This window comes from Coccinella septempunctata, chromosome 9 (genome assembly GCF_907165205.1).
Source record: "Coccinella septempunctata chromosome 9, icCocSept1.1, whole genome shotgun sequence".
Classification (NCBI taxonomy): Eukaryota; Metazoa; Arthropoda; class Insecta; order Coleoptera; family Coccinellidae; genus Coccinella; species Coccinella septempunctata.
The window spans coordinates 20,587,388-20,614,284 of NC_058197.1; the positions used below are offsets into that span (position 1 = coordinate 20,587,388).

General features: G+C 42.4%; 1 protein-coding gene across 1 annotated transcript; it reads right to left on the reverse strand.

Moving 5' to 3' along the window:
- Positions 1-190: 190 nt before the first annotated feature.
- LOC123320089 (calcium/calmodulin-dependent protein kinase kinase 1) lies at positions 191-25,562 on the reverse strand. Its single transcript, XM_044907258.1, has 10 exons — positions 25,443-25,562; positions 16,549-16,738; positions 10,089-10,164; positions 6,194-6,656; positions 6,079-6,132; positions 2,797-3,133; positions 2,543-2,739; positions 2,270-2,485; positions 1,931-2,098; positions 191-1,868 (listed from the first exon to the last, which is right to left on the reverse strand). Exons 2-10 carry the CDS (start codon positions 16,574-16,576, stop codon positions 1,623-1,625), a joined length of 1,785 nt encoding a protein of 594 aa, XP_044763193.1. The 5' UTR covers positions 16,577-16,738; positions 25,443-25,562; the 3' UTR covers positions 191-1,622.
- Positions 25,563-26,897: the final 1,335 nt, after the last annotated feature.

A 26,897-nucleotide genomic window follows, 5' to 3' on the forward strand; every position in this document is an offset into this window, starting at 1 on the left:
AGTTCGATCTTCTACTTGTGGGAAACTTCCAATGAATGTTATTGATCTTAAAGTCGAAATGAAAAATGAATCAGTTGACTTCTAATCTTCGAGGTTTCCACAAAGGTTGGCACATGTGTGGTTTCTTGAGACAATAACGCGTCGTAACCTTAAGGGATTTGAGCAGGGTGTGTGGAAATAAGAGTCGGTATAATTGGAAACTTTTATTTTTAAAATTCAACAATTTAGAGGTTCGAGAACTTTGTAATAATGCGATAACTTCCATGATAAATACTCTGGCTAGGTTCAGTTATAGAAATTTCAAAAAGGTGATAATATATATCCGTTGCGAATATAGAAGATGAACAGCAGTATATAGGGGTAAAATTGGCTAAAGTTTAAAATTGATCCATTTTTGAACTTGCGGTAAAACACGTCGTTCCGACGCGTTTTTCCTCAATTCTCTAAAACCTACGGCCTATCCTACTGAAAAGTTCGGAAACATCAAGTGTAAAAAAGCCGATTGAAATGTCGATTAAAACGCCATCTCTGGCTCCAACTCGAAACACTCCAACCGGTTAATAGAGAAGATTGACCATTGGGAAAATGCGGTTTGGTCTTTCTTACGTATAAAATTTGTTTGGGGAGGGTAATAGATAGCTAAGATTATTTTTTCAAATTTAGTGAGTCTTAGAGGACCATACAATTCAAAGGTTTTGGTATGTTTTTTGTGCTTCTTTCTATTTGTGTGTGATTAATCTGTATTTTTATATTCTGTGACATTTTGTACCTCAAATGAAATCAGTGACTTTCCAGTTCCCAGAAAGAAATCCACAACTCTGAACTGTATAAGTATCCGCGAAGGCCACTTAAGATAAGCTCCTTTAAGGCATATTTTCTCTTCAACGATCTGTTCTGTTCAAATTGTGAATGATATGGAATTTTCAACGTTTAAATGGTCCCAATGTACGTAGGATGCAATAACAATTGTTCCCAAGTCTTTGCGTAGCTCGATCAAAAATTCAACGTTGTTTTTCTTGTGCCTCAAACTGCACCGAGTCATGTCTTTTTTGCGATGAAATGGAATTAGTCTTCTTCTCGAATTATATCTTAAATTACTCTATCGATGAACACCATTCGAATAATGATAAAACAAGAATTAATTCAGGAAAATATTCCGCTATCATCATATAAGCTCTTGGATAAGCAAAATAGTGGATCCCTGTCATGATTACAGTTTCCTCCATTACAATAATATAAATCCTGTCCCTATAAAACTCGATTTTGTCATATCAACATTTGCAAAAACAAAATAAAAAAATTTATTACAAAAATAAAATCGTCTTATCACAAAACGATATTAAAACTATGAAACTATAAATATAGCCGAGGGAAAACCTGTCGAGACTCTCGAGAGTGATTTTCCGGGAATTGGCGAACCTCTGGAAACCGTCAGGGTTTCCCAAATCCGTAGAAACTCCCGGAAAATTCAGTTTTCCAGTCCTCCTTACGGCTCACGAAGATAATCTGGAAATATCGCGCGTGACTTCCCAATACCTTCAACAGCGGTCGGAGGATAGGAAAATTTAAATTTTCTCGTAAATCAAAGATTTCCCTCGGCTTTCTCCCGGCAAATTTTCCGATCACCGACTCTTGGTATGCTGACCCTCCGGCTCCACGCCCTTCTGACCGACCTGGTCCAGCGTCACCTCCTTCACGGCCTCCAGGGCCGTATCAGTCGAGATGTCGGCGCTGAACACGTAAGAGTCGGGAGCAGAATTGGACCGGCCCGATCTGCTGTACAGCTTCCTGTTGCTCTGTGCGGCCGTGGTGGTCGTGTCGCTCGCGTTCGAAGATCTGTGGACGTCCCGTCTGTGCAGGAACGGATTCTGAAAGATTCACCAGCTTTAGTCTCGTGTTTTTTCGAGGAGTATCGAAAGTTACGACTCACCTGGAAGGAATGTTTTTTGAGCATGTGTTTTATCAGGATCAACGTGTCCAGTTTGGGTATGGAAGTGACCACTTTGTTGAGATCTTCGTCCGTAACTTCCACCAGCTCGCAGTTCTCTTCTTCCGAAGGTAGTGGACATGCTCCGTTCATGGTGACCCACGGATGGAGCTAGAAATATCGAAGAAGTTAGAGAAGTTTTGTTACAGTGATAAAAATGCCCTCAACTGGCGACAAGTAGATTAACAAAGCGGGTTCTAGACCACACGTGTTGGCATGAAGACAGGCATGCCAGTTGGTCTTGAATCGATGGGAGAAGGTTGGTCGTATCGGGAAACGTACCTTGATCTCTGGCAGCGTTATCCTCTGGTTGGGATTCTTCACCAGCATCTTCAAGATGAGATCCCTGAGCGTCTCGGATATCTTAGGTTCTGACGGAAACGTCACCTTGTCGTTGCGTATCTTGGAGTAGAGACCCATGAGGTTTTCGTCGTGGAAAGGGACGTTTCCGAACACGAAAGCGTATAGCGTTATGCCCAAGGACCATATGTCCACAGCCTGTAAAAAAACGACGGTTAAATCTCGCTTCCTCTTGGAGCTAAGAGCCAAACGTACCTTCCCACTGAACTCAGCCTTTTCGCACAAAGCTTCCGGTGCTGCAAACGCCGGCGTACCGGCGGAGTTGGACAGAAAGGCATCTGTTCCGTCGAACTCATTACAAACTCCCAAATCAGCAATTTGCACGTGACCGTTGTTGCTCAGCAGCAAATTGGCTGGTTTTATATCCCTGTGTATGATTCTTTGGTAGTGCACTGGAACAAATCGTTATTTCGTGAACCGTTTCGAGATTAAATCAGGGTTTAACTCACGATATTCGAGGCCCAAGACGACGTCCCTGAAGTACACCCTGGCGGTCTCCTCGTCCAGCGGCTGGTCGGTGGGTATGTCCAGCACTTGGCCCCTCTCGACGAGCTCGAATACCAGGTAGAGACAGTCTTCGGCTGGGTCGTCGAGCACCTCGATCAGCTTGACCACGTTGGGATGGTCCAGCTTCTTCAGTATGGCTATCTCTCTGTATACCTTCTGCAGGGGATGGTTCACGGCGTTGGCACTTATGGAGTTCTTGCTGTCCTTCCGAGAGGGCGGTAGACGACCGAAGATCCCCGACTTCTTGAGCAGCTTCTTCTTGGACAGGATCTTCATTGCCTGGGGAGGAAACGCCAGATTTAAGGGAAAGAGGCCATTACACTTGCAAGAAGAGTGAGAAGAGTATCTCTGTTGGACTTTGAAGTCGTAGTGCGGTGTAACGATGTACAAGAAGTAAGAGTTTTGTAACGGAGCCTTCATTTGACCAATGTAAATCAGTGATATCGACATGACCAAAAACGTATCGCCTCCCAATTAACGGCAGCGATATTTAAGTTTCGAAACTGAACCGTCGTAAAATCCGCACTTTATGGTCATTGAATTTGACAATTATATCTGTATAACTAGGCTAAAACAGCCGCTTACATTCAAATTACCGCTGACCGGAACATGCGGCTCGCAATTCGCTCCCCATCGAAAATTTCGAATGGTCCAATTATCGTAAAACCGATTTATCGGCCGATAAACGTCGCGGAGACCAGAACCTGACGCCTTTTATGGACAGGCTGGATAAGTTACGGACGTCGGGGAAAAGTTGACGCTCAAGTTCGGCATCCTTGACGTCGGGAAAGGATCAGATTCTTGATTTAGCCGAGTGGAAGAACACTCGGGTTCGGATTAGGATGAAACGATACATCTCGTCGCTGTGTGAGCTGAATGGGGCTCATCCTCTGCTACTCCCAAAGAATGCGACTTCATGGTTTCTCAGAGAGTAATATATGACCACTCAGATGTCTGAGAAAACTGGTTAAAGAATGATTAGATTCGAAAAATCGATCATCTTCCATGAAAAATCACCAAGGATCTTGCATGTCTTCCAGCAATCTCCCATTAACTATTTCAACCAACTACGTATGCAGTTGGAGAGACTACAACCATGAGTCCTCCTAACAATGGAACTAGTAAGTGTTGAGTTCGTTTGGTGTAATGTCATAAACTCAGAGTACGTAATAAGTTCAGTTCATCTGTGGTCTTGCACCAACAGCACAAAGAACAGCCGATCACCAGACTTAGTTGCTCAACCTGAAAGGCCAGGAATAATTTGGTATCTGGATGCCCAATTACTTGAGATCACACATTTGACTCACAGGTCATTGTTTGTGTTCCCAGACTCTTAATACTATCTTCATAATCAACTGTGTAACAACGAGATGCGACAGGGACCTCAATTGCTTCCATGGAGAAGCTCTCAGAGAATCTGCGACACCCAGACAAGCTTTCTTTTTTCTTTTGTCCATGATGTTGAGGTCACACAGGTCTTAGGTTGGGATAACCTTCATTACTGGTGTATATAATCGGTACTCAGTGTATGATTTGAAGCCCGAACCATTACGTCGAGTATCTCCAGCCCTGTTCTGCCAGGATTAGCTGAGAGTTTGTCCTAGAGTCCTCTTGAGAACTCATTTGGCCCAGCTGGTAGCTAGTGACCTAGCCCGACCCATTACCAAACACTCTACGAGTATCTCTAGCCCTGTTTCGCCAGGAGTTTGTCCTAGAGTCCTCTTGAGAACTCATTTGACCTAGCCCGACCCATTACCAAACACTCTACGAGTATCTCTAGCCCCGTTTCGCCAGGATTTTGTCCTAGAGTCCTCTTGAGAACTCATTTGGCCCAGCTGGTAGCTAGTGATCTAGCCCGACTCATTACCAAACACTCTACGAGTATCTCTAGCCTTGTTTCGCCAGGAGTTTGTCCTAGAGTCCCCTTGAGAACTCATTTGGCCCAGCTGGTAGCTAGTGACCTAGCCCGACCCATTACCAAACACTCTACGAGTATCTCTAGCCCTGTTTCGCCAGGAGTTTGTCCTAGAGTCCTCTTGAGAACTCATTTGGCCCAGCTGGTAGCTAGTGACCTAGCCCGACTCATTACCAAACACTCTACGAGTATCTCTAGCCCTGTTTCGCCAGGAGTTTGTCCTAGAGTCCTCTTGAGAACTCATTTGGCCCAGCTGGTAGCTAGTGACCTAGCCCGACCCATTACCAAACACTCTACGAGTATGTCTAGCCCTGTTTCGCCAGGAGTTTGTCCTAGAGTCCTCTTGTGAACTCATATGGCCCAGCTGGTAGCTAGTGACCTAGCCCGACCCATTACCAAACACTACGAGTATGTCTAGCCCTGTTTCGCCAGGAGTTTGTCCTAGAGTCCTCTTGTGAACTCATTTGGCCCAGCTGGTAGCTAGTGACCTAGCCCGACCCATTACCAAACACTCTACGAGTATTTCTAGCCCTGTTTCGTCAGGAGTTTGTCCTAGAGTCCCCTTGAGATCTCATTTAGCCCAGCTGCTGACCTCTGGGATATCGACGTTCCCTCGGAAACCAGCAAAGACTACCGCACGGGAATATTAAATTTCCGGATCTCCTGCTTACGAAACGACGGCACGATACGTGCTTTTTCGCGATCCGAGGGTGTAAGGAGACCAGATCGCGGGCTCGTGTCCCTAATTGGAAAAACACATCCCGCGATCGTGCAGATGTCTGCGAATTTTTTTTTTAATCATCCCCGACCGCGGGGAAAGACGATCCTCAACACGTGTCTCAGATTTGCGGGGTCGGTAGGCCGTCCGCGGAGACGTTGTTCGGTCTCACGAAAAGAACATGACCCAGTTTAGGGGTGAATGGGACGCGTGACAAGATGCCCTTACTCGGTACGAGATGAAACCCACATCGAAACAGCCTCATCGGCGAATAACAACCCGCCCACATCACGTCTGATAATTACCGAACCGTGAGCACCTTTCTCCCTGTTGTCAGGCCCAAGAAATCTTCCCTATTGTGAGACGAGCTGTCAGCCGATGCGTTTTCGTTATTGTATGACATCCGGCAATTCTAGTCCTTCTCAACTTGTCAAAATCAAATTGGGACTAATCAATTTTAGATTAATTAAATTCCCGAAGGAAGGACTTTTCCAGAACACACACGCACACCTAAAGTCTCCACACACAATCATAAAAAAGAGGATTCTCAACTGGTTGGTCCATTTATGACCTTGACCAAAAACTACTTACGTAATGGGTGTCATCCTCTTCGCTATACGCCAATTTGACGACTCCGTACGAACCCTAGGACCAAAATCAAGAGTTAGATCAAGGCTAACAAAGACTTACCAAAGGGTCAGCTCACCTGTCCGATGGCGTCCAACAGTTTGTACTGGTTGAGCTGCAGATAAGTCCCGGCCTTCTCGATGGACACCCTCCTGGACTCCTTCAACGGCCCCCTCTTCCTGCTGCACCTGGGGCTGCCGTTCGGACTGCCGTAAGGGCTGAAGGGGCAGTTGGGGTAGATGGGCCTGACGGACGCGTCGTGGAAACTCTTGGACTGTAGCAGGAACTTGTGGTTGAGGCCGGAGGGCGGCCTCTTGGACGTCGTCTTGAGCTCGTCGGTTTGGTCGACGTGAGGGTGGAAAGGCACATCGTTCTTTATCACAGCTGGGTGGTCAGTCTTGTCAGGCGTTCGTGGGATGTCGGCCGTTCTCGGCGAGCTCTGGTTGGTCGGTTTGGGCGCGGTGGTCAGGTAAGCGGTGGCGGCATAGCTTAGCTTGGGCGCGTAGAGGTCCGTTTTTAGATCGACTTCGACAGCGGCATGCCTTTAACATCAAAGATTAAACTTGGTTGAACAGTTTTAATTCGCAGACTCTTTGGTCCTTCATGAGCTACAATAATGGCGACAGAACCTACGGCCTCACGCTCCGGGAAACTCCGAGAGTTTCAGATATATTATGATAGTTAATTTTAAATCGAATGAAGACTGGGATGATTCTAGGAGAGAATGGACGAATGATATAAAGCTTCGATTATTCCGAGGGCGATATTTCAAGTTTGCCAGATCGGGCGGAAGTCTATTGTCGGCTTATTTTCCGATAGTGCCGTTGGACCGGAAAATCCACCGAGGAAACGGTCCGATGGGGGCGGGAAGCGGAAAGCATTATCTGCTGATCAAAGCGCGTCGGGGTTCGGAGGCGAAAATTTATTCAGCCAATCGTATCTATCAATTTTAGCCTCTTCTCGCGCCTAATCTCCATTATTTCTGCCCAGCGTGATGGAGAATGGGATTTTCCGCGATGGGGAAAAAATGATCGGAATTTTCACCGGAAAGAACGGCTCTCGTGCAGGAGGATAAAATCGAATTTTCGGTTAGAAAAGTACCAAACTCGAGAGATTCGAAGGAGTACGAATGAAGTGACTCATTTTCCTCGAAACTTTCCGGATTGGAATAGCCGGTTTTCCATTTGCGAGATCTCGAACTTTCCGTCGATTTCCCGAGGTTAGGAGTCCATTTACAGAAGGTGGAAATTGAATAAGAACCGGTCTCTCTCTCTCGCGAAAAGCGAATTCTTTGGACGGCCGCCGTCGCGTCAGGAATTTAATAAGCAGCGATTCTGTTAAATTTACTGGACGCGAACCGCGGTAATTTAAGAGCGGAAAAGGCCCGCTATGAAAAATCTCGTGATTTCTAGTCTCGATAGGAAGGACCCAAAGAGAAGATGGTGGTATAAAAGCCTCTGGACTGAATATCCGAGCAAAGTTAAGGGAAAAAATTGTAAAGACTTTTTCTAGACCGACGTCTGGAATTTGCTCGGTTTTCGGCGACATTCGACATGAATCTAGGTTATTAGAGACAGGAAATATGCTTCTTCCTCCCCCCCATATCCCTCCGTCTTCATCTTTCACCACGCCTTTCTCTGTCACTCTCTTTCAGTCTCTACATTCCTCTATCTTTTAATTCCTTCCGTTTCTCGCTCAATCTCACTCTCTCTTTTCCTCTGTACGGTTATAACCCTCCCTCCTGTAATCTCTCATACCCTTCCTCCTTTTCTTAGTCTTCCACCTCCTCATCTGTTTCTCTCTTTCACTCTCTCCCTTTTTCTCCAACTCCACCTCTAACTTCATCTCCTTTTTTCCACTCCACTTCTCCTCATCTCTACTCATCTACTCTTTCTGTCTACCAATCTCCCCAGCTACAACTCTTCCCTCTACCCCTCTCGCTTTCTATCCCTTCATTTGATTTTATATCTCCCTACCACTTTCCCTCCCTTCCACTCTCCCTCTCTTCTACTCTACCTCCCTTCCACTCTTCCTCTCTTTTATTCTACCACCCTTCCACTCTGCCTCCCTTCCTCTACTATCTCGCCCTGCCGCTCTCTTTCTCTCTTTTGCACTCTTTCTATACCTTCCACTGTTCCTCCCTTTCACTCTATCTCCCTTCCACTCTTCCTCCCTTTCACTCTACCTCCTTTCCACTCTCCCTCTCTTTTACTCTACCACCCTCCCACTCTGCCCACCTTCCACTCTCTCTTCCTCTACTATCTCGCCCTGCCACTCTCTTTCTCTCTTTTGCACTCTTTTTATACCTTCCACTCTTCCTTCCTTTCACTCTACCTCCCTGCCACTCTCCCTCTCTTCCACTCTACCTCCCTTCCACTCTACCTCTCTTTTACTCTACCACCCTTCTACTCTGCCTCCCTTCCACTCTCTCTTCCTCTACTATCCTTCCCTACCACTCTCTTTCTCTCTTTTGCACTCTTTTTATACCTTTCACTCTTCCTCCCTTTCACTCTACCTCCCTGCCACTCTCCCTCTCTTCCACTCTACCTCTCTTCCACTCTCCCTCTCTTTTACTCTACCACCCTCCCACTCTGCCTCCCTTCCACTCTCTCTTCCTCTACTATCCCTCCCTACCACTCTCTTTCTCTCTTTTGCACTCTTTTTATACCTTCCACTCTTCCTCCCTTTCACTCTACCTCCCTTCCACTCTCCCTTCCTCTACTATCCCTCCCGGCCACTCTCTTTTGCACTCTTTCTATACCTTCCACTCTCCCCATTTCCATTTTCCTACCCGTCTACTCTCCCTCCCTTCCACTCTCTCTCCCTTCCACTCTCCTTCCCTTCCACTCTCCCTCTATTCCAGTCTCTCTCTCCTTCCACTCTCCCTAACTCTGACACTCTCCCTCTTTTCTACTCTTTCTATACCTTTCACTTTCCCTCCCTTCAACTCTCTTACCCATTTACTTTCTCCTCTTTCTCTCTCTCTCTCTCTCTCTCAATCTTCCACATTATGGAAAAAAAAGACTTCATTATTAAGTGATCAAATTCTCAGAAATTATTAAATTTTGGTATCAGTAAGTTGCCAAAAATTCGTTGGTACATCTGAAAATATCTCTAGATTTCTCAAAGAGTAGCTGCAATGAATTTTTTGAAAAAATGACCGATGAAAATTCAAACATTGGAGGTTGTATCCGCTGATCTTAAACGTACTGGATGGATCTCGAAAAAACGGCTTAAAATAACAGTTGAATCTTGCCAAAACTTATCTTAAATAATCCCAATCTGAGCTTTATCCTCCAAAAATCTAAATTTTAAGCTTCTACAATGTCCAAATGAATCTCTTACCGGTTTTCCGCAGACTTCGCTGGACCTTCTCGTGGCACGATCGGAAAACAACAGAATCGGGGTAAAATCTTCGGTCGAAGGACAACTTGGAGGAGCGTATAAGTGGGTCGGGAGCCGTATGCAGATTATCCACACAGTTAGGGTTGATCTAATCATACATATCCTTCTTGGGGGAGAAAAACAAACGCTTGCGCCAGAGGCCCCGACGTCGCACACCGAAGAGCGTCGCGACGGCATTCCCCATCGGGGTTAGGACGTGATCTGGCTGCATATAGGGCTCGTACGTTTCTCATCATTCGTAGCCGTACAAAAAGTATTAAGGAAATTTCGATAAAAACTTATTCGAAAGGAAACTGTATTTTTTGAAGAAGTCTTCAACACTGAGATTGAAAAATTGCGATTGTATCTTTCTGTCTATTTTAAATGTAGAATGAATAAACTGTCCAAGTTATAATAGGTTGGTATTCCGAATATTTCAGCGTGCAAATCAATCCAAACGCTGAACGATCCGTAAAACTGCCTCAATTATTTCCCTAATTGAATTTTGATTAGCTACGGTCCGTTTAATTTAGTTTCACCGTTTAGCATTATGCGCGACAGATTCAGCTAAACAATTCGACATATCTCACCTGGGTAGATCTCCGATTTTCGGGGTCCTGGTGTTTCTACATCCGCAACTCGCGTTATCCTGCCATAAGTTGGCGGCTGAAACAGAAAATCTTGTTTTAATGACATTCCCATACTATGTCGACCTCTACGGGGTCGAGTTATTTTTAACTTTTACGGAGAGGAGACTCGATATCGGGAATCTCTGACGAGTATCATCCGTTTTTTGAGATTCGCGAAGAATTCTGCCAAAAACGGCAACTTTTTCGAATGCTCGGATGATTCGCCTTCGTATTGACGCCCTATATTCGAATGAGCTAGCGATATTGTGTTTTTGAAGACTGATTTATACAGAACTTGTACGAAATGAACCAATGCCATCTTGAAACAATTTTTTTTTCACTTAATCTCTAAATTCTGACACTGAAACCTTACCGGCCGTGTAGGTGAGTCACCCGGTATAGTAAAGATACGAACAATGAAGTAGGAATCATCGTTGCTTCACCGCAGATAAAATTCCTCACTTGTTATTACGCTACCAGCCGCGTATCTATCAAAATATTTACTTACGTCGTGTTTTGACCGATCACTGTGTCTCGAAGAACAAAACAAAACCCGGATAAACACCAAAAATGTTTATCTGACCCCGATGACCCGCGATATTGTCGGAGGGACTGCGAAAGATGCCTGCAACAAGCGAAAAATCGAAATATGTCACCACCATTTGTCCTCTAATGAACTGGAACATTGGCTCCATTTATAACTTGGCGAAATATGCCTAAATATCTTGTGCAAACCTCTCGATCAAGTCACACAAGGGCTTCGGAGAGTTTACATCGCAAAGTTTCAGTTGAAGAATTATTGAAAAATCAAAAAGCGCTCCTCATAACTTTGGCAGCAAACATGCTTCGGCAGATTCTGAAGGCGGGTGTTCCTCAGGGTTCAGCATTGTGACCTACGCTCTTCCTGGCCTTTTGAACTACCTCGATTCGACCAAGTACCATGTCGTGATCTTTGAGGATGACGTTTTGTTGTCTTCCTTCGCCTATGATTATGAGATTGGCCTTGATGGCTTGCAGAAAAAGAAAAAAGGGAGCAACATATACTCCTCCTAGCTGGAACCTTTCTATGGTATAGGAAAATGTATCTACATGACAGAGTTTCAAGAAAAGGAAACGCCAAAAGAGAATTACTCTGGAGGATCATTCTAATAAGTTTCTTGGGACAATGCGAGATAATAGAAGTATCTGGATCTTTCCAAGAATATGCTACACCTTCTTACTGGATTTCTTATAAGGCATCGTCGCCTAACGAAGCAACTTTTGAGACTAAATCCAGCAGAATCTGACGAGTGCAGATTCTGTGAGGATCAGGATGAAACTAAAGATCGCCTGGAGACAGAATGCCTTGTGATTGCAAGACGACGCGAAGCAAAAAATCCTTTGGAGGAGGAACTTGCAGAGGAAAGGAGGTAACCTCCTTGAAGACATCTCAGATACTCTGGAACTGGGAAACGAGTTGCAGAAGACATATAGGGGCGAAAACAGCTCTAATAAGGGTTGCAATAGATCTTGAGGTAGCAGTGCAACCTGACCCCCTTAAAATCTTAAATCTGCATTTGATGTTTGTGATTCATTCTTGGATAGAGCCAGCAAAACATGTCGGAGCTCAGACCAAAAGTCTCAATGCTTTTTCTAAGAGTGACTGTCGATAACATGTTACCAATATCGCGTAGCAAATTGACCTGCACGAAACCGGCAAGATAGTCGCATTCCCAACAAATTGATACATATAGACACGACATGCATCCAACAGTCGTTCAAGGAAACCCTTCCAATCGACAGACCGTAGCCATATAATTAAAATATCAGCGAAACAAAGAGGGACGACCTTCCTAAAACTCCAATTACCCGAGTTTCAATTCCTAATCCCAACAATGGATCCTGTTCGAAGGTGTCCCTTTCTTTTTTTCTCCCTCCCAGTGTGTTTTTCAACCTTCGGTCTATCTTCGATTAGACGTCGTCGTCGTTCTGAATATATTCGGAAGGTTGACGAGTCTTCCGTCTCTTGTGCTGTAGGATTTCCGAGAGATAGCAACGACCTTTGAGATGAGGATGCGGAGGCTGCCGACTGTGTATGTAGCGATGATGCTTCGATTTGTCGTCATCTGCTTCTTTAGATCCTCTCGATAGGTTATGGATGGATGGGCAGGTTAATGATCTTCAGAATGGTACCTAGTCGATGGAGTAACGGGTTTCATCTCGTGAATATGGAGCAAATATTTCAGATAACCTTTACCTTCGACAACATTCTCGTGAAATTTGAATTCATAATTAATAAAAATGGAATATTTGGACAGGAAACACTTTCTGACAGAAACTCACAAGAAGAATAAGCTAGTTCTGTGACCATAGGTCAAGGAGATGTTAAAATGACAAGATCAATATGCATTTATGTCTAATAGTGACTATTAGGCTAGGTTCGGAGATCAACTGGTCTGTTTGACTTGAAAACCATAAAGCGAATTTCATAAATACAGAGGCCAAAAACGTTATTATTCCCTCTATGAGCTGAATCGATGCTACTCACCCCTATGCGTGATCGGTGTCAACTTCTGTCGAATTGACGTTTACTTATGTTTGCAAGACGGGAGATTATTCTGTGATAGGGGATTTGTTCACATTTGCATGAGCACAGACTAAAAACTATAGTCTGTGCTAAACGGAACAAGCCATAGAATATACTCAAAGGTAGAAGCAAAGATTAGAAGATTCTCAACAAGTACAAGTGTTTTTTTTTTCAAACCGGTTCGTTAAAACCGACTTCCATCATTTTTTTCATAGATTCATAAGTATCCACGTATTGGAGCTTGTATTCGTTTTGTCAGCAGCCTTGACATTGCACATTCGGTCATTAGATATGATGGATGGAAAAAAAATTAAGTGTAACCCGTTTCACGTAGGTTTCAACCGGTAGGTACGCACAAGGTATGGATTACGTAAAAGTGACGTATCCACCTGATATAGCCACTAGCCGTAAAGGTGAACTACTGTAGGTAAAGGAGGAAATTATTGAATTTGAGACTTCGGAAACGATTTCGACGAGGAGGTAATGGAAAATCGATGGAGATGGGAGAATTACTGTTTTCGACTACACACAAATTAACAATCAAGTCATTAAAATTGTTTTTTTCCTTCCTACTGTTCGAGGAAGTGATGCGTGTTATGGAAGTTTGTAGCAAGGGCGGCTCGTCAGAGGAGGCAAGGGAGGCTAAGCCTCCTCATAAAGCTTAGAGCTAAAATACATTCACTTCGAGCATGTCCTCATTTTCAGAAAGTAATTTCTATGTAAATTTTCCGAACACCTGAACTAGATATTCAGATAAAAATTATTTCATTTTTCGGTCATCCGCTCATAAAAATCCAGCATAACAATCATACAATCCACCGGCTGCGTACGCGTCCGCCGCGTCGAATGTGAATATTTCCTAGTACTGCCTATTCGGACGGGGAGGCTGTTGGGCCTGCTGCCTCCGTTGATAGTGTAACTCACGCATACGTTCTCTGGACTCGCATACTAGCCGAACAAGAATTCAGCTGACTTACTGTACCATATTCGCCCGTAAAATGTACCAGAGGAGGCTCAGCTCCCCTGTTCTCCATTGATTCTTTCGTGCCGTCTTCGACTATATTCGCTTGATCTCCGACGGTAGGGGCGTTGTCCGGCGGTAGTTGTTATGATTTCAATTTTCAATTTGAATGTAACGACTTCGTGGAGAACTGGAACTTCGGGAAATTTGTGATATATTCTTGTTAAGATAGGTTGTTTTGTTAGGGCGTTAGGGGTAAGTACTGATACGGATCAAAAAATAAAATGGAATTGAATATTGAGAATTAACTGTACACGTTGTTAAAACCTTTACAAGACCTCCACCAAATTTAATTACACTAAAGTCTACCGAAAGCGTCAGAATAGAAGTTTCAGTGTTGTTTGGTAGTTTTGGTACGATAAATGTGATTGGTTAACTGGATCGATCAAACGGGAAAAATTATTTTGCTGGCCATATTTACTATTTCCTCATCAAACAGAATATACTTCATGGTTCAAAACGGGGTTTTCCGAATTGAAAAATTTACCGCGATCTATCGAAAGGCATAACAAGTAAAAGGAGCATATAGCATCCTCTTGCATTCAAAATTAATCTTAGAACTGACAACTTTTCATTATGTTGAAGAAGTATACTTTATTGACTGATAAGAGTTTGTTCCAACACTCCTCGAAAACTATTAGCCTCCTCAGCTCTCATGACCACGAGCCGCCACTGGTTTGTAGTATAATGATTTTTCGTACGTTTTCCACAGTTGATTAAGATCGTACGTTTGTATTGTGGAATATTTCAGTTTGTATCGACGACCAACTTCTATTTATATTTCCGAAATGCCATGAAAATTCTTAATTCTCATCGGAATCATCCTCAACGTTCTCAGTTGAGTTGTTGAGCTGTTTATACCATTCCTTGGATGTCTTTTGTGGGACAACGTATAGTTTTCATTTCAAGTGTATTTCGAGAGCTCTCTTGTTTGCGTAATGTTCAACGGTATCGATTTTGAAATATTTCGACTCAAATTTCTAACCGATTGAAGTGTGTGTACCCACGTTAACCTTTTCAATCTCGTTTTACATATATTCGAACAACATCTTCGCATTCTTATCCGACGACATTCGGAAATTAGGTCCCGAAATTTGTTATTCAATTTCGTATGCGAGATTGGAACGTTATTTGTAAATATGCGACGGTCTTGTTTTCGTTATCACCGATAAATGTCAAGTTATTCATAGTTCCACCAAGACCTTGTCGTAGAACGAAGGAAGGTCCCTTTTTCCGGATCTGGGAAAAGAGAGCCGGAAGACTTCAACACGGTCGAGAAAGTGCTGATGAATCCATTCGTAGAAGGAATTAGGGGAAGGCGCTAACGGAACAATCTAATTTCTCGCGAATATATGGGGAATAGAGAGTCTGTGTTCCACCTTGAAGCCGGGAAGACGACGGCACTGAAGGATATCCTTATGGTTACGATCGATTTCGCTCGCATCGTCTTGGGAATGGCTTCCCGACAATTTTCGACGCTAGGGAACATCCACAGATGAGGAAGCTAAGTGAGATCATTATCGACAGAAAGGAATGGGGCGCTGAGTTATTCACACTTCGATTGGTTCACTTTTCGATCATAAAATACGAGTTGAATTGGTGAGATTCTTCCGAAACATCTACTACTTCCCTGGTTGAAATTGGACCGAGGAAAGCGTACTTGGTTTGGGGTGCTTCTCCACAAGAGGTGACCAATGAATATAAAGGGATTCTACAAACGGCCAGTGTGGTGTCCTACTACCCGATGACAGGTGGCGCTCTAGCCTAGACAGGCCTAGATAGAACCCCTCCGATTCGATCATATGGGCAAAGAGTATCAAGAGTTGGCACTCTGTGATATGGGTTTCCTAAACAACGAAGAACGTCTTCTAGAATGACAGAATCACTCTCGTGTAGCTTGCAAGCTTTCATAGGAAGTTGCAGCAATACTCGTAGAGTAAATAAGAAGAAAGAGTTGCAGGGAAATGATCAATCTTTGTTTCGCGTTCAACTAATACTAAACTGAATACATAACTCTCTCCCTTCGCTGTTCTAACTCAAGCAATTCTCAAAGGGAATTCATGGAGTTGGATGGTATTTTCAGATGGAAACAGCGCTCTCTGAATCTTTCTCCAGTTCCCGAGCCATTTCTTATCCGCACACGTAAGAAGTCTCGTAGAATGTTAACAAGAAGATCGCTCTACCGTGTTTAGTTACACGCTGGGAAGATGCATCCATCAACTACCCAGCTGACAGCTCCACGTCGCTAAAACGCCGTCTTTTTCAGCTTCCATCCGAAGTTTTTCAATGTTATCTTTCGGCCTTCGTTTCAGTCTTTTTCCGCTTTGTACTTATCTCCGGATTACGTCATCGTTGGGCCGTCTATTTACCCAGCTGAAATGTGACGTAAGAACGTTGCATTCGTTCCGAGAGCCTCTTCCTGTTTTGCGACGTTGCAGGGCATCTGGGTAATGTTACGCAGATGGTTCTTTAAAAAAGCTCCTAATGTATACTGATATGTTAAAAGATTGACGGTTTTCCGGGAAGTCTGATATCAGATTCCACCCAAAGTTTATAGTTACATGAAATAGATCGTAGAAAAGAATGACGTTTGGTCATAGATGATGACTGAGCCCTTTGCTCTCTGCTCACGAATGTACGTCAGCGCTTTCCTCATTTACCGATTTATTTTCGAATTGACCCCGCAGATCGATGATGACCGCTCTAATAGCGTGCAATAAGTGAATAATGAAAACGGAGCGTTATCCAGGTCATCCCCCTGTATCTCCGCCCGCCAAAACAACGACAACGTTCGATCTCCCGCGCCCTAAAAATACCCGCGAGTGCAGACTTACCGTGCTGTATTGTTGCCATAGCGTCCATTCGAGTATCATCTATCACTCTTGTGCAAGATGGACCTCGTGCTCACGTGCAGATCGACGGATGGCGTCGATTTTTCTCCGTCAGCTGACGTACGTCGACTATCTCGGTCTGTTGTTGGGATCCTCCGTGACTCTCCTTTTGTTCGGGAAACACTGAGCTATCCTGAAACATCGAAAAAAAAATTAATTTTGTGTCGTTGTTTGTTATGCTTTTCCCGACGAAGGAAAACGAGTTTAAGAAAGATTTCATATGTCGAAGTGGGTAAGAAGTGAGGAATATGGTCTCAAACCATTTGTGCCAACTGCCAACACCACCCTGGTCCTCTGACTCTTCCAGGATGGAGTTAACTGGGTTGTTTCTTGAGCAGATGTTGCTGGAGCACAGATGAAACTACTAAAGAAATGAGCTGCTGATGACAATACACCTAGAGAACCCAACAACCACTATTCCTTGGTTAAACGGCCTAAAAGAAGAATACCCTGCTTGATCAATCCTTCTTGGTGTTGACAAATCAGAAGGATTGAGCATTGGTACAGCCTGACGTACGCTCCTTAAGCCTACTGGTGTTTGGACATTTCCTTCTACAGTTCACAGAGTCTGCAGATTCCATCTGCTAACAGACTTGCACGTTGCATATTGTGTTTGTACAGACTGAATGGTACCTCTCAACCAGCCAGAGGCAGCTTCAGAGTCTCCTTGGTGTACAACTTCTGTATAGTTTCCCTAGCAAGTGTTATCTTACATACACTTATCAAGTTCATCGTCTTTTTCTTTTCTCCAATACCGGAAAACTTTGGCATGCGTAGAAGAGCTACGATTTTCCCTCTGGTCAGTTGTTTCATGTCATTCTTGGGACCGTTAGCATGAAGATACCTCTTAGAGTCTGGACACAAGAAGAATGGCTGGACAGTGAACTGTTTAAGGGAAACGAGGCTCTCAAGAAGGTGGAGGATGTTAATACATCCCCTTGGAGAACCCTACAGGGTTATTATTCCTGAGAGATGCTAGATAGTCTTGATCTGATGGTCTCTTTAGATGCATCTCGACCAAGCTACCTCGACTCCTCAAGGAATATAACCAGCAAGAAGACAGGCATCTTCTAAGCTAGTCCGAGACTCCTCCAAGCTGGAACATCTCATGACCAATCCAATTCTTCCAAATTTATCGAGACCGCAAGGATCAGGAAATACAGTCTCGAGGAAACCGTACAACCGGAGGAGTTCGGTGACGAGGTCGGGAAAACTTGCGAGGGAAAGCCGGAAAAATAGACGGAAAAGAGCATCGTCTGTTATATTGGCACGGAGACGCGGGTCGGAGAAAGATGTGTGTCAGGGGGAAGAATGAGGGAGCTGGTTTGTTCGCGATTATGCGGGCAGCGTCTCGGATTTTTCCATTTTCCGGACCGGGCTCGCATCTTTATTACTTCCCGTCGCTGCGGCATGTTTATCCCCTTTATTGGAATTAGTCGAGTGTCTCGGTTTGACGTACGGTTCCTAACGGGAATTGTTTTGGTGCAGTTTTTCGTCTGGATGTTGATGTGTTGGTTCGAGATGAATCACACTGAAGGATGCTCGACTGATAGCTACGTCTATGCTAAATGTTGTCTAAGATAATATTTTAGGAATAATATTATGCCTTGTTTCTGGAATATTTTCACAGACAACATTTAGTAGAGACGTAGCTTGAAAGTCATTCAACACAATGCTGAGGCAAAAGTCATGGAGTAGACAATCTCTGAGCTCTGATCATCGACAAAGAGGGAACTGAGAGAAAGCCACAACCTTTCTGTGTCCAAGAAATGAGGCACTTTAACAGACACTCCACAGAGCAGAATTCCTGTAAAAACTTCTCAAAAGATATATGAACATATGACTTTGTGTTCCTTTAAACGGTAACTTTTGAGATGAGTCTGAGCAGATGACAAATTGAAGAGCTCTTGGAAGGGCAACGATTCCCTTCAACATCTCAAAACCGAAGACTCTAATGAAAGAAATTGTTCAAACAGCATCTAGTCAAAGGTCACATCAATAAAATACCTAGAGATAAATGAAGAGAAGAACATGCTCAAAGGTTTTCGATCATGACCGTTTATCTCTTCGGTTTTCTATGTTCGTCCACCCCTAGTATGGATGAATAGTTTTTTAGGCCATGAAAACATTCACGTGATCCTGAAACAGGTCAGTTTCAGTGTAAACGCCGGCGTCCAGCCTGTACAAACACAATATGCACTGAGCAAGCCTGTCAGCAGAAGGAATCTGCAGACTCTGTGAACTGCAGAAGGAAACAGCCAAATATGCAAGTGTTCAGAACTGGTACGCTTAAGAAGGGCACTTTAGGTTTCACCAATGCTCAATCCTCCAGATTTGTCAACACCATGAACGTCCTTTCTATAAGGCAAGGTGTTCTTCTTTTTGTGCAACATCAGTTACACAGTGAACGAAGGCCATTTAACCAGAGTGTAGTGGTTGTTGGGTTTTCTAGGTGTTTGGTCATTAATTTAGGCCATGAAAACATTCACGTGGTCCTGAAACACGTCAGTTTCAGTGTGAACGCCGGCGTCCAGCCTGTACAAACACATTCTGCACTGTGCAAACCTGTCAGTAGATGAAATCTGCAGACTCTGTGAACTGCAGAAGGAAACAGCCAAATATGCAAGTGTTCAGAACTGGTAAGCTTAAGAAGGGCACTTTAGGTTGTACCAATGCTCAATCCTCCAGATTTGTCAACACCATGAACGTCCTTTTGATAAGGCAAGGTGTTCTTCTTCTTGTTCGACATCAGTTCCACGGTGAACGAAGGCCATCTAACCAGAGAATAGTGGTTATTGGGTTTTCTAGGTGTTCGGTCATTAATTCAGGCCATGAAAACATTCACGTGGTCCTGAAACACGTCAGTTTCAGTGTGAACGCCGACGTCCAGCCTGTACAAGAACAATCTGCATCTTGCAAGCCTGTCAGCAGATGGAATCTGCAGACTCTATGACATGCAGAAGGAAACAGCCAAATATATGCAAGTGTTCAGAACTGGTAAGCTTAAGAAGGGCACTTTAGATTGTACCAATGCTCAATCCTTCAGATTTGTCAACACCATGAACGTCCTTTTGATAAGGCAAGGTGTTCTTCTTCTTGTGCAACATCAGTTCCACAGTGAATGAAGGCTATCTGACCAGAGAATAGTGGTTGTTGGGTTTTCTAGGTGTTTGGTCATTAATTTAGGTCATGAAAACATTCACGTGGTCCTGAAACACGTCAGTTTCAGTGTGAACGCCGGAGTTCCTCAGGGTTCAGTTCTGTCACCTACACTCTTCCTGATCTACGAGGAAAATCACTATCAGTGACAAACCTTTGGGTCTTCGCCAGTGTGAATAGAGTGGTAAGGTAAATCAGTGGAGTTGACAAAGAAACGACAACGTTTTCTTGTAATGTCGCCCATTAAAGCTGCTTATTTGGACCAAGAGCTCCAGTTTGGAAAAACAGCAAGGAAATATTCCAAATATTTCATATGTGATCAAGTTCTTCTTCTGTGTGAGGATCAAATTAGGCAGGAAGTCGAGTTCTACATTCTCTAAAACTGCCTAGCCATAAGGATCAATCCAAAGTTACTATAACATAGATGTGAAGTGGCAGAAAGATGTTCTGAGCAATCGAGGAATCTCTGAAGACTGGTAAACTAGTGTTTGATGTATTCCAAAGGATAATTCGGACATAACTGATCCTTTGAAGGCCATGGAGCTCTGTTTTTTCAAGCAACGATCTTCTGGTAAGAAGATACAATCTCCTGAAGCGATCCATGCAAGATACAGCAGACTCAAACCATAACCATTACAAATCAAGAATCGTTGGCCAAATCAAACGCAGATTCTGACCAGAAGATAGAAAAATTCTCTTGTTAGACTCGAACTGACTGTAATAGCTTCCGAAATTAGGTCATGCCAAGGTAGGGAGTGCTAGGGCTTGTGTTCTGCACCAACTACGTCAGCTAGGGTTGCTCATTGGGAGATTTCCTCCTCGATTTTCACGAACCTTTCCAATCTCCAGGTTTCCGCGTTCCTTTCGATCCTCGGCGTACTCCGAGCCGTGATTAGATCGTAAATCAACGGCCGGTTAATGGCAGAGCGAGATCCGAAGGTGAGGGGAACGCGAGCGTCCGCCGGCCGCGGGCGAAAGGCGTCTCTCTCGCCGCCCCGAAAGGACGCCTCGGAGGTCGACGAAACGGTGATTGGCACCTTGGACGTTAACTGGCAGAGATTTCAGGAAAAACGCATAGGAATATACGCCGAGGTCGGAGGAATTCAGAAAAATTCAGGAAGAGAGATGGGAATAGACGTACATAGCTAGGTATTAATTGGCTAATTGATTGAAAAATCCATTTTCATCGTTGCAAAGTGCATCGGATTCAAGTTCGAACGTGATGAGGTGGACTCTCATTATGTGTAGTCATTAGAGGCTGACTGAATAATTTGTGTAACTCGTATAATATCAAGAATCCCAACCATAAAACCAACGATATGGCTTTTAAGAACATCTCTAGTTGAATCTGACATGATATTTTACAAATGGTCACTAGAATATCATATTGTTGCCCCTTAGTACGTCCCTGTCGCCTATTTTGAATCGTTATTACCTACCCCTGCTGGTTTTTGTTACGACCAGGTCAGATCTCATGGCTAGCACCTCACAGGTCTACAGCTCTACCCAGGAGCTGGTAAGACACGAAAACTAACCTGTCTGAGTAGTTGTGGAGTTTGTAAATTTGATAGTCCACCTCTGTCCGTACTAGTACATGTAGAAGAACGAGAGATAGAGGGCATTTCAAAGGTGGGGCTTTTTTTGACAGAAGTTACAAGTCACAACGGTCCTTTGAAGATGTAAAAAAAAATCGTTACTTGTACATAATCGAGCGTGTCAGATTTTCATACAGATGGTTAATCTCGGTGTTGTAGACGTTTTGACCCATTCATCTGACACTAATCAGGGGGGTTTTCTTAATCTGACACTTTGAAGATGATAAAAATGCCTTTTTTCCGAATATTCCCCTGCCTTTACCTCTAATCGTTTTGGTATTCATCATGAAAGTTGTAGATAATAAAATTCTACACAACTTTTGCCTGAAGCCGTTTGGCACACTCTTAAACGTTCTCGAGTTAGAGGGCCATAAGGGCGTGGAGCTTAGCCACACATGCGAAAGGGCAAGGTCAATGTAGAATCCCAGTCTAATCTACATTCATACAATTGTCAAAATGACAAGGTATTTCTATGAAAAAATGGCTTAAGACAAAATTTTTAGAAAATGTTATGCTCTACAACTTTTATAATGAATGCGAAAAAGATTTGAAGTCCAGGGAAGGAGATAAGTAAAAAAAACTGATTTTTGCGACCTTTATAGCCAATTTTTTTTTTATTTCGGCTTGCTGAAACTATCAGATTATATTTTTTCCGTTCTTCTTGAATCATTATCTTCAAAATAAGAGAAAACGCCAAATATTATGTGGTTGAGTTCATTTCGACCAGTTGTACATTCTGTTCAAACTTTCAAATACACCTGTATAGTCGGATCTAAGGAAGTTTTTCAACCGTGGTCGTTTTTACAGAGCAATATTTGCATCCTCGTAAAACACCGAAGGTTTCGTCGATCAATTCTTTGCCGGCGCGCCCTGAAAATCGAACAAACAGATAGAGATGATTGATTCCGTCCATAGTGATTGCGACATCAATTTGTCTCGCCGTTGTTCGATAATGTGTAATCAAACAGGGGTGGACGTAAGGGACGCCATCTCGCCCACTCCGATTCCCGCAAGGACGCTAATTTTCCGGATAAGCGATTGGTCTCGAGGATCGGAAGAAGAGTACCGTGGAACAATCGTTATCTCTGGCCACGCTTTAAATCGTAATTTATGGCGGCGGTTTTTCAGTTTGTTCCGGCAAAAGTTTGCACAGCGATGGGTCGTAAAGTTCGGAGGATGGCTCTCGAGAAGTATGAATATTCCCGGACTTTTAACCGAGAAAAGCTGCGGGCTTGAGACTCGGGTTCAATGCGCCTGTTGAGTTCGAAAACGGGCAAAATCCGTTTGGTAGTTTCGGAGTTATAGCCAACTGGTTTTTTCCTCGATATTTAAAAAAAATTCAATGAATAGTGAGATCGGAAATTCAGCAGTTCGTGAATATTTCCCCCATTCTTTCTTCGGATCCTTCTAAGAGAGATATCGACGACCTGTCACCAGACAAGGACGATTCCCGCTCCGTAAAAATAGCCTCATTATACGGAAAGAATGTTTTATTCAAATTTATCTCGCATTGTTGCTAGAAATTCCGAGGTTTTCTCCTAGAAATCCACAGAGTTCCGTAATTATTTCGGCGTCCTCTGTATGCCGACTTCTCGACTGTTTATGCGTGATTTATTGACAGTATTAGACATCGTCGCAGAAGTCGCATTTATTTCGAATGATAATATGAATATAACGATCTCACTAATATGCCAGAAATAATGAAATGATTCTCTATACACCGAGAAGAAAAAGAGTGTTCTATGAATCCTATCTATGTAAACCACCCCGCTCTGTGATCGCTGCTAACCTAACATCGGTAAAATCAAAACTGACATCGATTGTCAAAATTCTGATCATCGAGTTCTATCAAGAGAAACGTCAAAATTTTCACCTTCTTCTTTTTGCGTTATTTTCAAGAATTTTTTGGGGCAACTTGGGGGAGTTGGAGCCGGACTTATGAGGCATCTGCTCAAAGGGCATCGTTAGATTTTCAACGACATGCTATGGACATTCTGTAGGATCGCTGCGACAGCTTCGTGAAAAATTAGATCTGTGGGCGTTTTTTGCGTATCGAGAAACGCGAGATGGACCTCCATCCGCATAAATTTTAATGATGCATAATCTCCAGCGCCGTAATTTGTACACTCGTATTTCCGAGATGATACAGCCGTCGTTAATTTGGGTGTGGGTTGACGCGGAGAACCTGCGGAAGGATTTACCCATATATCGACTTTCCGCTACTCAGAAATTCCCAAAGTTGACAATTCAATCAGCGATCGTTATGGGAATGAGTAATTAGAGGCTCTTTTAGCGCGATGGAAAGGATAAATATTGGGAGATTTGTCCCATTCGTTCGAAGTTTGACGCGCGGGCGTAAATTAGATATTCCCTGATTATCAAACTATGCATCCGTTTATATTCGGAATTTAAAGCGATCGCTATACGCTCGATTTCAGGGTTTTAACCCCTGTTCAATCGTTTGGAATGATATTCGATTCGTGCAATTACCATTTGATTTAATCACATTCTGAACGTGGATACGTATGATTTTAGTTTATCCTTCAATGGAATCTAGATCGAAACGAGTTTACGGTCCACTGTGGAATGTATCTCAAAAAAACTCCAAAATACGAAACGTCATACGTTAAAAGTTACATAGAGCCTACTTGACTACGAATTTTTTAACGTTCGTCGGTATTTTTTCGAAATTTGCTGTACTGAATTTAGTCGTTTCACATTCTGGGTTCGTACAGAATGTTCTATAAAGGGTGAGTCTTTGACACGGACTTATATTTTAACAATAGATTCTTGAGGTTAAAAGAAACACTTTTTTCCTTTACCATTTTTTCCGAATAGGCTCGGTTTAAAAGATACAGGCTGTTGAAAAACCTTAACAAATGTTATTTTAGTTCTATCTCACAAACGGTTTTATCGAATGAAATGAATTTCGGAATATGGTTTTTCGTTTATATGATGAATCCTTTTCAAACACAAGATATCACCCACGTCTTCCAGTTTTCTCATTATGACCATGAGGTACCATTAAAAATACCAAAAATTCAAAGAAGCCAACTCTTGAAACTAAGTTGGACGCTATCTAAAGAATATTTGACCTTTTTGTAAAATAAAAGTGTTCCTCAAATCTTCTCGTATAATGCGTAGTTTTCGAGTAATTCGATGTTGAAAAAAAATTAAAAAGTATCTGTGAAATTTTAAAAATTGGGTACTTTAGTTGAATACAACTCCACTGATGAGTGGTGTCACAGATTTAGCTAGTTATTCTGAAGGGAATTTTGTTTTTCCATGGGTGGCACAGCTCATTATCAAAACTTAAAATAGCTTTATCTTTTTATCAGGGCCGAATCGAGAAAAATGGTATAGGAAAAAAGAGTTTCTTTTGACCTCAAGAATCGACTGTTAAAATATTTGTATGAGTCAAAGACTCATTCTGTAGATTGTATTATCTATTTAATTTCACAACTCGATCGTATATATTCAAATTGCGAAAAATGCGAATTAGTGGTTGCATGGTCATTTGGCGGAAATATGAATTTGTCATTAGTTTTGGAGCGTAATTAGAAATGATACTGGTGAAATTGTGGTGAAATTTCTCGGTCGTAAAATGAAGAAAGATATATTAAGGCTCGGTCCGAGAAATAGTTAAAGCGCTAGTCATTTTCCGACCGAAACAGAGAGATAATATTATTATGAATCGTTGGCATTGATTAAATGCTATTGGACGCTGATTATTTCGATTTATTGAATTAATTGACGGTAATGAATCGAAACGCCGTCCGATTTGTTTTCAACAACAGAATATTCGATATTACGTCTTCGAGAAAATGTTTTATAACGACTTTAAAGTGTTCCAAAACAATGACGTCTTTCATTTCAATTTGGGAGACATTCACCCCTACAGTTTCGCACGAAAATACACTCCCCAAACGCGCTAATAGTTACCCGAATTTCCTGAATGAAGGGTAATAAATTTTTCATAACAATCGATAAAAACCTAACCTAAGTCGTAAAAACCCCCCAAAACTGGTCCAGGGGTGAACGATCTCCCCCTAACCTTCCCTTAAAAATGGCCCAAAAACTTACCTTAGTGAAAAAAACGTTGGATTTTCTCTCTCACCGAGTATTCAACGTAATAATAAACCCACTATAGCGCGATTTTCTCGTATCTTGTGCGACTGCCTTAAGCCTCGGCACAAAAACAACCACAGAACACACCGATATAGAAGGGAAACTCCCCTACTAAGAAGTGGGGTCAAGTTTCAGCGCCCCCATGCGGTGGTTCGAGGAAATAAAAGCGCCCTCTGGCGGTCGGAATTCGAAACAAATGAGCGGGAAAATTTGAAATGCTTCCTATTTAAAATCATTTGATTTGATTTTTGAAGTTCGGGATTGAAACAACGTACTGGAATGAGTTAATATAGCATGTCAAGATGCTATATTACCATTCCAGTACGAGTTGTTTCAAATCCAATGTTCTCAGAAGCTTGATGACTTGAATAAAAAAAACACATATGTAGGCAATGATATAACTATATTTCTTCATAAATAAATCATATATACATCACAGTGTATGGCCTTATATGTAAAGAATAAAATGAAAATAATTCTAATGTCCATATAATATACATCAAAGTGTATGGGTTTATAAGTAAAAAATAAAATAGAAATAATTCTAATATCCATATAATATACATCAAAGTGTATGGGTTTATGAGTACAAAATAAAATAGAAATAATTCTAATGTCCATATATACATCAAAGTGTATGGACTTGATAGGAAAAAAATAAAATAGAAATGATTCTAATGTCGATATATACATCAAAGTGTATGGGCATATATGTAAAAAATAAAATAGAAAATATGTAAAAAATAAAATAGAAATAATTATAATGTCCTATGGGAATTATTGGTTATAGGACTGAAGGAAAACACTGTTTTTTTTTAACTTAGTCGACGTTTCATCAGTACTTTGCTGATTTTTTCAATTCAATTCAATTTGGGAAAACCCTTCATCATAAAGCACTAATATCCATGTAACCAATAATTCCCATATATATGTAAAAAATAAATTTACACTTTCACTCAAAATAGGATTTTCGTATTTGTTCAGTACTTTTAGTAGTCAACAAGGGATTACGAACTTTTTCCATCCAAAGTTTGATAATTTCCGGTTGTTTATTATCTGCTTCAGGAAACCGATGACGTCTACTAGTCTTATCACCACAGTTCGGCACACAAAATTTATTGCTTTTAATATTTCTATTTTCCGACATCTTATTCAATTATCAGAAAAAACACTTAGGAATCACGATACACTTCTCACTGCAGACAAAGACGAAAAGAATGAGGTTATGGAAATGTTTACAAACGTAAAATCAGCGATGGAAGCGACCCCATGCGGTGGTTCAACAAACTAAATAAGGGGTCCAGTTTTTGTAGTTGAGTTTCCCCTCTATCTTGACTTACTTTATGAAAACAACTGAATGTTGTTCTGTTCTCTCGCTCGCAGATATCGCGCTTTTCGTCGGTTCCGGGC